This window comes from Antennarius striatus, chromosome 2, assembly GCF_040054535.1.
Source record: "Antennarius striatus isolate MH-2024 chromosome 2, ASM4005453v1, whole genome shotgun sequence".
Lineage (NCBI taxonomy): Eukaryota > Metazoa > Chordata > Actinopteri > Lophiiformes > Antennariidae > Antennarius > Antennarius striatus.
This window is the reverse complement of record NC_090777.1, coordinates 20,598,055-20,611,440: the sequence shown is the minus strand read 5'-3', so window position 1 is coordinate 20,611,440 and position 13,386 is coordinate 20,598,055. Positions and strand designations below refer to the sequence as shown.

The window sequence follows — 13,386 nt, the reverse complement described above, 5'->3', positions numbered from 1 at the left end:
AATCAAAAAGTACGAGGTTGTTTCCTACGTATGTTTATCTATGTTCCTGTGTGAACTTGAGAATACAGTGCGCCTTCGATCTTTGCGGTTAATGCGTTCTAGGAACCACACGCGATTGATGAATCCGCAATCGGGCGTCAAACTATCTAATTTAAACGTTTATGAACCCTCCCCATACTGATATTAAACCACCTTCTATCTGCATGACCTTTTCCCACACTCTGATCGACTGTTCAAAGCACTTTTGTGTCTCACTTAAGTCTGAGACTCACGGAACCGAGCACATTTCCGGATTCCGTCAGCCAATAGAATATGCGCACGGTCTCATGTGACTGCCTACCGATGAGATGGAGTCGCGAGCGTTGATGTGCAAGGGCGCACTGTACATGTACATATGAGAATACGTTTCTGTACAAGATAAGAAAAATTTTAATTAAATGGGGGAAAAAAATGAAGATGAAATGTTAGAGCAGACGTGACACTGTAGAGAAAGTCTGACTCGGATTTGATCCTAGTAGTTGAAAGCTAGTCGAATAGAATGGTTCCAACGATTAATCAAAATTGATTCCACTTTGTTGTGTTTTAGTTGCCTGGAGTGGAAAACTGTCAGAACTACCAGTTCAGATACGGCCGTCATCCTCTGATGGAGCTCCCTCTGATGATCAATCCCACCGGCTCCGCTCGATCAGAGCCAAAGGTTCCCACACAGTGCAAGAGGTAAAGCAGCGCTAGGCACATTATTAAACGGCAAAACCAGAGTGATCAAGTTAAAATCATTTGAAGTGCAATGTCTGTTTGGAGAGTCTCTATTTTCATTTTACGATATAGATGTTTTTAAAAAAAGAGAATCTATTTTTATTGTATTAAATAATGATTATGGTTGATTTTCAGGAAGTTCATAAAATTCTAGCCGCACTAAATACAAAATAGATTGAAATTGTGTGGAGGCAATCAAATTCTGCTATCAATTAACACTGTTAAAAATCTGAAATAAAAAAGTCATCCAGTTGTCATGTGTGTGGTCAATTTTCAGCACAAATGTACAGTTTCTGCCTCTAACAGACACAACGTAGCTTTTTCTCAACACCCTAAATGCAATCTATATAGTTTACGTTTTTAAACTCCTTCATTTATGCTGTTGTTTTTTTTTTCCCATCTCAAGGCCTCACACTCTGAATAGCACCAGCGTGTCAAAGGCCTACCAGAGCACTTTCACCGGAGAACTCAACACGCCGTACAGCAAGCAGTTCGTCCACTCCAAGTCATCCCAGTATCGGCGTTTGAAGACTGAGTGGAAGAATAATGTCTACCTGGCAAGATCTCGCATTCAGGGCCTGGGTCTCTATGCTGCTAAGGATCTGGAGAAGCACACCATGGTCATCGAGTACATCGGTACGGTCATACGCAACGAAGTGGCCAATCGCCGTGAGAAGATCTATGAGTTGCAGGTATGCATTAAACACTGGGACTTGGAGGATAATAATAATAATAATAATTGCGCAAAAAAGTCTGGGTTTAAATTTGAAGTTTGTGTTTTCCAGTTTAAAACATTTCATTTTACAGATGGACAGCGCTTGAGAACCAAGACGCTTATTACTTTGTCCTGTTTTGTTTCTTTAAATTAGAACCGCGGTATCTACATGTTCCGGATCAACAATGAGCAGGTGATCGATGCCACTCTGACCGGTGGCCCAGCTCGGTGAGTCTTGACATAGAAAGTTTTTAAAAAAAATTTTTCTCCCATTAGATATCTTTGTCTTCGTCACGTTTCTAACGTAACCTTTCTTTTTGTCTCCTCTCCAGCTACGTCAACCATTCCTGTGCCCCCAACTGTGTTGCTGAAGTTGTGACGTTTGACAAAGAAGACAAGATTATCATCATTTCCAGCCGCAGAATCCCCAAAGGAGAAGAGGTACAGTGCTTTAGAACCCAGTTCAGAGCTCAGAATATGAGAGGTTTACATCTGTTTTAACCTGAGTAGCCATTAACGGCCTTCATTTTTCACACAGTTAACTTATGACTACCAGTTTGATTTCGAGGACGATCAGCACAAGATCCCTTGCCATTGTGGAGCCTGGAATTGCCGAAAGTGGATGAACTAACCAGAGGAAAGCAAAATGGAGAATTCCCCTCTCATTGGTGCCAGAACACTCTTGCGCCAAAGCCTTTGAATCCTACATAGCCAGTGCATAAGCTGTCCTGAAAGTTGTGGAGGAAGGCAGGCCTCCATCATTGAAAGACAAAACCGTTGATACCTGTAGCCAAAGGTTTGAAGAGCATTAATCAATTTAAGCAACCAAGCACCTCCGTCAGCAGCAGTGTGATGGGAGTAACTTTCATGTTTGGACTAGTAAGTCTCCTTTTCCTCAGCCAAACCCCCCCCCCCCCCTTAGACTGTTCTCAACAAGCTTAAAGTGGCTGGAAAAACAATCCTCAAAAACTACCAAATGATTCTGACCCTCTGATATCAGAGCTCACCTGGAGCGTTGACAAAAAAGCCATTTTAAAATACTAAGAATGAACTAATGATGCATTTTTACGTTTGGACCTATTTCCTGTCCCATGTTGACCATACCTCCCCCCCCCCGACCCCCTCACCTCTCAGAAGAAGGGCACTTTCCCATCAAGTCATCAATGAAGACAACACGGTTATTGGCTCGCTAGACAATCCTGATGTGGCTTTGAGTAAGAACTGCTTATGATTGATGGAAAGAAAAAGATGCAATTTAGCATAGAGCTAAAAGATCTCTGGCTCCAGAGGCACCAGATGTGGCGACTGTGTGGAGTCCCCAGGTGGGTTAGTTGGACCCAGTCTACCTCATTGATTTAACGGGAAGTGACTGCTTTGTATAAAAACTGTTAACTGCTACTGTGGAATTGGGGAGGGAAGGGGAGGGGGGGGGGTGTTTTTATGGGCTTAGCCTTCTCGGACAAGCAGGGAACCTTAAGCAGCAGGTTTGCTCTATCTACTCTATGCTGGTGATGATTTACAATAATGAGCCAACATAATTATTATTCATGAATTGTTTATACAGAGGAAATATATGACAGTTTTTTGATAAGATATTGTATTAAAATCACAATCAGAAGCTTAGCGGGTGTCCTGTATGACACCAAATCATCTTGGAATATTAATGTAGCTTTTTTTTTTTTTTTTCTTAATTTATGTATCTCAGAACCATTTTATCAGCTGTGTGAAAGCACAAGAACATCCACCTCTATAAGTTGCTGAGAGACAGTTGTAAAGAATGGCTCTAGGATCCCAGGACGGAGGAGACGATAAAATCAGTACACGATGCTCGCTGCTTCAGACATAATAAAGTTCCACTTGTTGAGAAGCAGCCGGTGGATGCATGACTACTGTCCCATTAAATGTTTTTTAATCCCCCAACAACTCAATCTTTCCAAACTCAATTTTACAACTTTGAATCATGCCTCTTCCTCTTTGTATTATTTTGTGGACTGTTGATACTTTTACTGTACTAAGTCTTCCTCTGCCTGAGTACAGCCTGCAGTGTTTCTACTTCCCCTGTAGTGTGCTTTTCTAGTGCTGGTACTGTCCTCGAGGCTGAACTGATGGCAGGGAAAGACTTAACGGGGGAATAAAAGGGCATTTGTTTTCTTTTCTATGTAAGATGAATGAAAAACTCTTTAAAGGGAGCTTTATAAAAACTCCACCTTCCCATACTATTTTGTTTCCTCCCTAACCTAAGACCTCACATGATTTAAAAATGCAAAGTTGTACAAAATGTATATATAGTATATGCATTAGGGGACAGCGACTCTTTATCAAGCTCCTTTGTAATCAAAGTCAAAAGTGTAGAGAAATAAAATTGAAAAAAAAATCAACCACTGGATATCATTTTAACAAAGATAAAGCTGTATATAAATATAAATATATGTAAAATGGCAAACTAATATCTTAATGTATATGAACCAGAGTGTTTTGCATTTATCTGTTTTTTCTATTAGTGTTTTTTGCTATAAGCTCTCAGACGAGTTTGTTAAAATAGGTTTAAGGAAATGTTGGGTTTTCTCCAATCAGTGGCGACGAGAAGCCGACGTGATTCTGAACCCGTTTGGATTCATGTGGAGGTCATTAATTAGACATGGAAATCACTTGCGTAAAGCAGTACAATGGTGCATAGCATTTGTATTTATGTATTTTTGTTTGTGTTTATTTTTATTTATGCTACTGCTTGTTAATTACCAAAACTTATCCCTTTATCAGTCGCAATTGGATTAATATACTCCTGAATGGAAAATCTTGAATTTTCTAGAATATTGTTAGTGTTTTGCTTTTTTAAATCTTCCCTATAGAAGTGAATGTGTTGGTAAACCTTGTGAAATGGTTACTTGGCCTAATGTATGTTATGATGTAATACTCAAACTTAATCCCATACTTAACCTGGTATTGAATTGCACTCTCATTGTATAACAGAGAATGTCTCTAAAGTGGTTGATATTGATCAAGTATTTGAAGCAGTGATCTATTATCTGTTCCTACGTCACAGGGAGATCATGACAAGACATTGTGCCGCTCACTGGATTTTAACCTGAATAATTTTTAACCTCTGAATCTTAATTTAAGCTCTCTGCATATCCTATAATTTAATAAAATTTGCTCAAATTGAAGGGTTTTTTTGGACCTCACCTTTTTAAAAAGATGTCGCAACTGTACAGCAGAGATACTTTAGGGAATAAGAATAAATATAATCATTTTTATTGTATGTGGCATGTTTTGTATGGATATTATTTTGAATTGTACATATTTTTTTCAGTACGCCAGAGATTGCATCTCTTTATATACAGCTTTCCTGCTCCCTCTCCCCATCATCTTTTTTCCTTTGTCAGCTTTTGTTTCTTGTAAAGGAAAATAAAATGCGTTTTAAATATGAGACCATTTGTTGTTGTTTTTTTAATACACCTCAACTAGAGCTCCAAGGTTCAGTCTTGCCCTTAGAAATATTTTTAAAATGTGTGATAATAGGTGGTCATGGACAGAAGGATGGAATCACGAGCATCAGATAAAAACATCTCGTGAGTGGACCATAAATAATAGATTTAATTGAAGCATTGACTTTTTTTTCTAAGTTAAACAGGACCGATTTTTATCCTGATTACCTTCCGGTGATAGACAGGACGTGAAATTAATTAAAAGGACCAAAGCAATTGGTGGAACTTTGTTCCACGAAGTTGTAGAAATTTCCCAAAAAGATGTCAGTGGATAATTGTAGTAGACGACAAGCTTAACGCTGTTGGCTACAACGATCCTGTTGTATTCTTTAGACTAGTCGTAATTCAGGCTGAAAACATGACTGAAGCTAAGCTGAAGTGGTTTTAATGGTTTGTTTGCACAGAAGGATCAAATGAAGAAACTTGATTTCAGACAGGTTTGAATATACTGTTGAATCCTAATAACTGGTCTTATTTTCCTCTGAATGAGCTGACATTTGGAATGAGTGAAAGTTGACAAAAAAATATTAAAAGGAGCAATAAGAAAAAGAGGTCTTTATTGTATATCACCTATATACATTTTTCAATTCATTTTGAAAAGATTTCCACAACATGATTTGAAGTATTACTTATGAACAGGATGTCTGATGGTCATATCCCCATGGCAACAACCAAACACGGACAGGAGTGTTTTGACAATTTTGGTTCAACTGACAGCATAACCCCCCCCCCCCATCTTCTCCAATCTGCCTGCTCTACTTCTATCCAGGTTATCAGTAGCAGCAATGTTTTTGGGGAACATAACCAAGACTCAAACAAAAACGAAGAATGAAAAAGCAACAAATAGGAAAAAGGGAAAGACACACCATAAGTTCATCTACCTCAGTGCCGAGGACCCAGTGTTTGTGACAGCATGCAAAACACACACCGACAAGACCCATGGATTTGGGATCAAGTGTTAACAGTGTAGAGCCAAATGGTGACAAAAGTAGATATATCTAGATATAATACTGTCTGAGTTTAGTCTTCAGACTTGAACCTGCAGATGACAGTAAAAAGAAAACATGCAGTTACAGCATGTCAGTCTTTGAAGGTAAAATGCCTCAACTCTCCGCTTAACATCGACCTGAATGATACCTGTGTGCCAACCCTCAGCAGTTGCCATTACATCTGAATAAATAGCTGTTGGCAGTTTTTAACCAGGATGCAGGACGCTCCTAAATATTCCAGTGTCAAAGAGAGAGACTTGTCTGTTACCCCAGTGGAAATGTAGAAACAGACTTGCATTACACATCTGTGAAAACAACTCAAAATCATCCAATAATTATCCATAAAAAAAGAAGAATTTGCAGCAACATTATTTGGGATCAGTAGTACCACCAAACTGTCATAACAGGAGCGAGTTAAAAAAAAATTCCAGCAGATGACACAGTCTATTTCCTGGCACAGTTAGAATCCATGCAGACAGATTAAAAATAAAACAAAACAGACTTCAAAAGTACCATTCAAGCAAAAAACAAAGAACAAAAAACATCAGTTTTAATGTTACACTGGTACTTGAGGCATAAAAGAAAAAAAAATTCATGTTTTATGTACAAATCACATGTACCCATCATCAGTAGTGTCTAATGCCAGTCAGAAGAAAACACCCATCATGATGTCTACACACAAAACAAAACACAGACACACATTATATATATATATATATATATATATATATATATATATATATATATATATATATATATATATATATATATATATACACACATATATATATATATATATATATATAGAGTGTGTGTGTGTGTATAAATTAAAAAGAAATCATTGCCATAAGCCTTTTATTTGCTCAGTAAGCATGATCTTATCACCTGCAGCCCAAAGGTTTATGGCTACATCTATATTTGCAACCATCCCATTACATCCCGGGAAGCGGTGATGAATCGTAATTGTTAAATATTGGGATGCACCTTTTACAGCTTCAGATGACAAAAGACTTGAACTGAACTACTGTTGAGGTTTTGTTTTTTGTCAAGACTCTGGCTTATTGTCACATCTCATCCCACAGTGTTCAACAACATGAAATAAAAACTATCAACAAATAAATAAAAGTAAAACCATTCCAGACATTATCCCTGCCACATTTCAACTAACACGAGGACTTGAGCACATCTATTGTGTGACAGCTGAAGGTCTCACACATTATGAGGAAGCTACAGTTGAGTGCAACTAATTTCTGTTCGTAGGGTATTCAAGTTAGGGGTTAAATAACAGAAACTGTCAGTTCATGCTTAAAATGTCTCATTACTGGTTTTGTCTAATAAACTACAGCCTTATACCAGACGACATCTTCAGCTTTTAGAAACATGCTAGTATTCAGACGCCTTTCGTAGACTTGGCTAGAGAGAGAGGTAATAAAGATCAAACACAAAAATCCTGTCACTGTACAACAGTAATAATTCCTGCCATGGGTCATGAAAAAAAGGTTGAATGTGATATTAACAGTGGTAGTAGTGTAGTGTTGTGGCCCATGGAGAAATGGGGTCGAAGAAAACAGGGAAGAGACACGGGGACCGAAGGGAAGTTGGGTGAAGAGAAAAGTCTGGAAAGGAAAGGGAGACTCAGTAGTTTTGGCTAAAAAGGTGAGGTAGGCCTCGTCACAACTTGGAGTGTGGCGTTAAAACTGGCAGGGTTTTCAGTTGCAGTCTGTTACAGTTTGTTTCCTATACGAGTGTGGTCTCTTTGTGCGTCTCCAGCGCTTTTTTAAATGCCGCTTGACTGCTCACATCTTGATGTCCTCCTCCACGCTGAGTTGAGACAAGGTCTTCTTGATACGCAGGGCTGTCAGCCTGGCGGCGCCGTTCGCATACCAACACTCCCTCATGATCTTCCCCATCACTCGCAGGGACTGCATGGGACACAAACGCAGGTCAAAATCAAAGCACCCGAGGAACAAACGCTTTGGACATTTAATAGGATAAATTAAAGCAACGCAATTACAGTGTTTTTCGCACTACACGGCGCACTGGATTATAAGGCGCACCTTCAATGAATGGCTTATTTCCAAACTGTTTTCATATATAAGGCGCACAATCAATTTTTTTTTTTTTTAAATTAAAGGCTATTAGATGTGACTTACAGTGCAGAAAATACGGTAACAAAATGAATGTGATATCAGTACTCCACTGCTCAAAGTGGGTCATCCTGCACCAGACATGTTAAAAATGCTCCCCTGCAAAAAATATTTTTAGAAAAACACCAGTCGGAGTATATATTTAGAAATACCTCGTAGCTCTGCCACCAGTTGGGCACATTGGGCCTCAGCTTCTGGTCACACACCACCTTCCTCATCTCCTCTATGGAAGGGTCAGAGGGCACAAGGTCGTAGTAGGGCAGCTGATACTCCTCATGGATACCTGCAGCCAACAGGAAGCCCTCTAAGTCTTGTTTCATGCTACCCCCCACCTTAGAATGAGTCATTAAAATCAGGCGCCATCTGTGGTCTCACCTCCTGCGTTGCAGCGTCGTGCGATCTCCCAGTACACAAGGCCCAATGCGTAAATATCAGCACACTTGAAGGAATCAAAATGTTTCATGTTGATGGTTTCGTCCAGGACCTCTGGAGCCATATACCTAGAGGGGGAGACACAACAAAAAGTTGCAGTGACATAAAAAGAGCTCAAAATCAATTTGTTTGCTTTTCGATTGAATAAAGGAAACTCAAGACTGATGTTTTTTGGAAAGTACACGCCATCAGTCAAATGGAGCCGATTCTTGGAGTTCTACCACGTTTATGCTGTTCGCACCAGGGCTGCAGCAATAACAAGTTTCAAGGCACAGTCTAGTTTGAAATCTGATGACTACAATGGTTTGAACCTTTAATGGCACACAAACTCTGCTACCTTTGATTTGTTCATGGTGTTAGTTAACAAGAAAAATACAGCACTCGGCTTGCCATGTGGATGATTTACGACCAGTCTCTCAACACATCTGAGGCCTATCGCTGCACACACAGGCTGTATCCAGGTGGGACTTGGTGAGGATTGAAACCTAGTCTCTTCAGCAGTGAAGTTAGCGCACTACAGAATCAGACTGCCCAACGCAATATGACCCAATATCCCCAGAATATCACAATGTCTCCAGGTGCACAGAAGGAAGCACTGCAGAGCACTTCACCATAAATCCAGCTTCATCCTTCAAAGACCTGTTGGATCTCTGCCCCACTTGTGTGAAAATGTATGAACGAGTGTGGGGACTCTTACCTCTTTGTGCCCACGCGTTGGTTCGGGGCAATGTCGATCGTGTCTGTGATGGACTCGTGGCGGACTGCCAGGCCGAGGTCGGCTATGGCACACATGCCATTTTTCTTAACCAGGATATTTTTCGACTTGAGGTCACGGTGAGCGATGCCTGGTTTACCTGGAGGAGGACGGACAACACGTCATCAACAAAACACCGAGAACTCAGCAGGAGCAGCTGCCGATAGAAGTAAACAACCAGAATGTGACCTGGTATGTTACTGCGGCGCTTCTTTGTTCGTTTAATTGGGCGAAACATTTCTCACCCTGAGTGCCAAGGATCTCCATGTGTAGATGCGCCAGGCCACTGGCAGCCGACAGGGCCAGTTTAATCATGCCCTCGATGGTGACAGAGTATCTGTTCAGGTAGTCGAACAGAGAACCGTGCTCATGGTAGTCTGACACCAGCCACAGCTGAGTCCATGTCCCATTGTCTGAAAGAGACGGAGCACGTTTTGCACAATGGACAATTGGATTTGAATGACAATTAGCTGAAATAATTTCTTAACGTCAATTAGGAACATATAGATCCTTTTCCACTTCTGCACTTATTTTTCCTTCCATTTTCAAAGTACTACTTTGACTTTCTTTTCTTTTCAGTTGCAACTTTTGGACAAACGTCTAATTTTTATGTTATGTGAACAGATCCTCTCAAATGTTTTTACCTTTATTGTCTGCAGCAATGAATCCCAGGATATTTTCATGGCGCAGCATTATCGTCTGGTAGATTTCAGCTTCCCTGAACCAGGAGCGCTCTTCTCTAGACGAAAAGATTTTCACTGCCACGTCTCCTCCCCTCCATTTTCCTCTCCACACCTCGCCAAAGCGGCCCTTTCCTATTATCTCCTGCAGCACAATGGTCCGAGCCACCGTCCGCTGCACGAACAAGGGCAAACCTGCAGGGGCCAGTTGACAGAAAATTTAAAAGAATCTTCCACAGACTTGTGTGTGTGTGGCAGAGGTCCTATTAACATCTTAATATAAATCCTGCAGCCTTCTGGAAAAGACGCTTTATGAAGTCAGCTCAGGTCGTATAAAGAGGCAACATTTTCAATGCACACACCCTATTGTAAGTGGCTGTCTGAAGCTAAACCCTTTAACAAGGAGATTGAAGTCTGCATTTCTATATAGACAAGTTTTTTTGGTCACATTTTGGATAAATTTAATCACCAAAACTCCTTGATTATAAAGAAGAACCATAAATCATGGTCTGGGCTAAAAGAAATCCTTTCACAGCATTGAGCTCGATATGAGGAGCGTTGTGGCAGAAAACCCTGAAGGCTAACTCCCATGTGCAGGTGTGGAAAGATGTAAGTATCCTCAGCAGATTCTAGGTCAGTGCTTTAGATGAATAATTAATTCTTTGCATATTTATAGAATAACATATAAAAGTAGGTCCTGTTAATTTGTCTTGCTGACAAAAATAAGTTCATAGAGGTATTTAACAAAGTGTGTTTTCCAAAACCATATATTCTTGTTACACCACATCACACAGTTTAGCAGCTCATACTGACCAGAGCCGGATCCAGAAGTGGACATGTCGTAGATGAGGTCCTGCAGGGTTTTGTCCTTTGCCAGATACAGATGGTCGCAGGAGGGGTCTTCGACCTCCAGCCTCTGCCTGTGGCCATATGACCTCTGGTGATACTGGAATAGAAACACGCCGACCATCAGCAGCACACACAGAAGGAAGACCGGGCCTGCGATGACTGCCACCAGCTCCACTGGTCCCCAAGAGCTGCCTGAGCCTGACCAGTCCCCCTCCTTTGTAGGAACTACAAATGCAAAAGGAAAAAGGTAGAAAATACAATTTAGAATCTTGAAATTAACACAAAGACACATCAAAGAATCTTTGAATCCATGTTGAATTTGAATCTTGAGCCTCACCAGGAACTTTCAGGTCAATACTGTTGCAGTAATCTTCATAGCAGCAGTGAGTGTTGAGAAATCCTTCAGCACTCAGGCAGTAGAAGGGTTGTCCAGGAGGGACCAAGTTGTCTTGGTCTATACAGATGCGTACATGTTGCTCCTTCCCCTGGACGTAATATGTGGAGGCCATGCAGGCACCGTCTGTTTCGCACTCATAGCCTGTCTTCTCACAGTTTGTGCAGTTACAACGTAGGGCTGGGGGAGAAAAGAGAGTGAATAAATAACAATTTAACAGATACACACAAGGTTAAACTTATTGACTGTAGTTCTGTCTTTTGCCCAGCAGGTGGCACCCTAACAACAGCTTCAATGAGCTGAAATGAGCACCGTTTCCCTTTCAGTTGAGGGCATTTTGTGACAAGCAGACAAAGAGCTCAGCGTTGAGCAGCAGCAGCAGCCAGACGGCCCCAGCGGCCCTGAAATCAGATCCCTCATTGCAGATGAACCCAAACATGCAGGGTGGAGACAGACCTGCATAGTGGGAGAGACAAAGTGAAACCCATTGGGGGGAGAGGGCTCCTGATAAATGCCCAACACAGCATTTTGCTCCATTCCTTTCCTTTGTACACCTCACCCTGATACAGAGAACTGTCACTGTTCAACCTGAAGAGACAAGAGTTTCATTGAATGCAGCACAATCCTGCTTGGGGACCTATTAAAGGTCTATCGACACAATGGAACAAATGCCACTTACATAATAAAACTATGCTGGTCCATCTATATACACAAAAATGAGGCCAGAGTCGAATAGTGTGCAGGAATCAAACAATTCCGAACGAGAAACACAGTTGGTTGAGCAACCAAGAAAAAGTAACTGCAGCCTGATTAGATTTGGAGGGAAATGTAATTTTGGGTCATAAGACATGTTTCTCATTGAGAGGAAGGTCAACACACAAGTCTTCTCCCAAGGTTTTCTATGACCAGAGTGCACAGCAGAGCTAGGCATGGCTTGATAATTCTGGAACTGTGAAATAAAATTTAACACTGAAAAAAAAAGCAACAATAAAAAACCCCAAAAGACGAGAGTAGCTAAATTTGAACGAGCCCCTGCGGGTAAAAGACAAAACTGACTAACAACAGGACTGAGAGTGAGTCGTGGTGGCCCAGAGCTCGACCTTTAATGGACAACAAAGGCTTAGACACTACAGGCTAATCCTTTACTTACAAAGTAAAACATCACAATACCACCAGCCACACCGCAGAGAAGAATTTCAAATCTCAATTCACCTTCAAATAGAAGCAGCTCAGGATCAGCTGGACCACTGACAATGCCTGGTCCAAAGGAAAGAAGATTCCAGGGTGGCAAGCTTCCACTAATTTTCTGTGTCTTACCTCGGGGAGGGGGGGGGGTTCTTTCACAAGTTGAGCTCACTAATATTTCCTGTTTGTGTACCATCTATCATAAGGTGTCAGCATATTTTAGCCCATTCCTGAACAAAGTCATCATAAGATAAGACTCTAGTGCATAACAGCACAGTTAATAAAAGAAGAAGGAATAAACTTGTCACTTACAGATGGGTTAATTAATCAGCGTTTAACATCCGAATGGTTAAAACCGCAAGCAGCTGTGTCACAGGAGTGATAAAGACAAATTCTCGGACATAGTGTTGAGTGGGGAAAATGTTTTTCACACGTAGCGTGAATGCTAATATAGCTATGCTTGTTTGCTGACTGTTACTGGAAATGTGAAGCACTTTCAGTAACATTTCTTATCCGTTTTGTGTTTGCATGTGTCACTCTGCAGGAGGTGAGCGGGAAAGTGGCAGGAACTCTTGGTGGAGTGCTCCCAATTCCTTTAACTTTGCATGTAGATGGAATTTCCTGCCGATTACACAGAGGTGAAGCAGCTGGACCAAATGAAGAGAGAAAAATAAGCTTTGTGCAAGAGCATTCTAATCTGCAACATAATGGTGCAAAATAGTTCAGCTAAATTACAAACAGATGATAGAAGTAACAGCTGTAAGTTAGAAAGCTGGACAATACTTGGAATACGTCATCACATTTGGACAATCCTGCTTTCATTCAGCTCCACTTTAGTAGACGTGGCTGATTTTTTAGTAAAATGAAAACGTCAATTTTTAGCAAGTAAATCCAGTCCAGATAGAAGCCTTTTGAACAGAAGAGTGACTTTAAAAAAATGCGCTAGATGGTGAGTTCACACCTTCCTCACATCGCAGCCAAATGTTAAATGCCATAGCGG

General features: G+C 40.8%; 2 protein-coding genes across 2 annotated transcripts in view; one reads left to right on the top strand and one right to left on the bottom strand.

The window, feature by feature from the left end:
* Window positions 1-4,898, top strand: part of kmt2d (lysine (K)-specific methyltransferase 2D) — a 29,651-nt gene extending 24,753 nt beyond the window's left edge. The window contains exons 51-55 of the mRNA XM_068326804.1: window positions 587-717; window positions 1,163-1,448; window positions 1,626-1,699; window positions 1,804-1,912; window positions 2,010-4,898. Coding sequence (XP_068182905.1) covers window positions 587-717; window positions 1,163-1,448; window positions 1,626-1,699; window positions 1,804-1,912; window positions 2,010-2,102 — 693 coding nt within the window. The 3' untranslated portion in view covers window positions 2,103-4,898. The remainder of the gene's footprint in view (window positions 1-586; window positions 718-1,162; window positions 1,449-1,625; window positions 1,700-1,803; window positions 1,913-2,009) is intronic.
* Window positions 4,899-6,760: 1,862 nt separating this feature from the next.
* On the bottom strand, window positions 6,761-12,784 carry acvr1ba (activin A receptor type 1Ba). The gene is made up of 9 exons (XM_068338898.1): window positions 12,414-12,784; window positions 11,145-11,381; window positions 10,772-11,032; window positions 9,923-10,153; window positions 9,524-9,691; window positions 9,222-9,378; window positions 8,468-8,592; window positions 8,245-8,375; window positions 6,761-7,867 (listed from the first exon to the last, which is right to left on the bottom strand). Exons 1-9 carry the CDS (start codon window positions 12,580-12,582, stop codon window positions 7,742-7,744), a joined length of 1,605 nt encoding a protein of 534 aa, XP_068194999.1. The 5' UTR covers window positions 12,583-12,784; the 3' UTR covers window positions 6,761-7,741.
* Window positions 12,785-13,386: the final 602 nt, after the last annotated feature.

Bases quoted from the DNA above. Each gene is read 5' to 3' on its own strand.
- acvr1ba (XM_068338898.1), bottom strand. From the start codon at position 12,582: ATGGTACACAAACAGGAAATATTAGTGAGCTCAACTTGTGAAAGAACC. The intron at 9,379-9,523 runs GTGAGAAATGTT...GTCCTCCTCCAG, and splicing joins GGAGATCCTTGGCACTCAGG to GTAAACCAGGCATCGCTCAC. The intron at 7,868-8,244 runs GTATTTCTAAAT...TGTCCCATGCAG, and splicing joins ACTGGTGGCAGAGCTACGAG to TCCCTGCGAGTGATGGGGAA.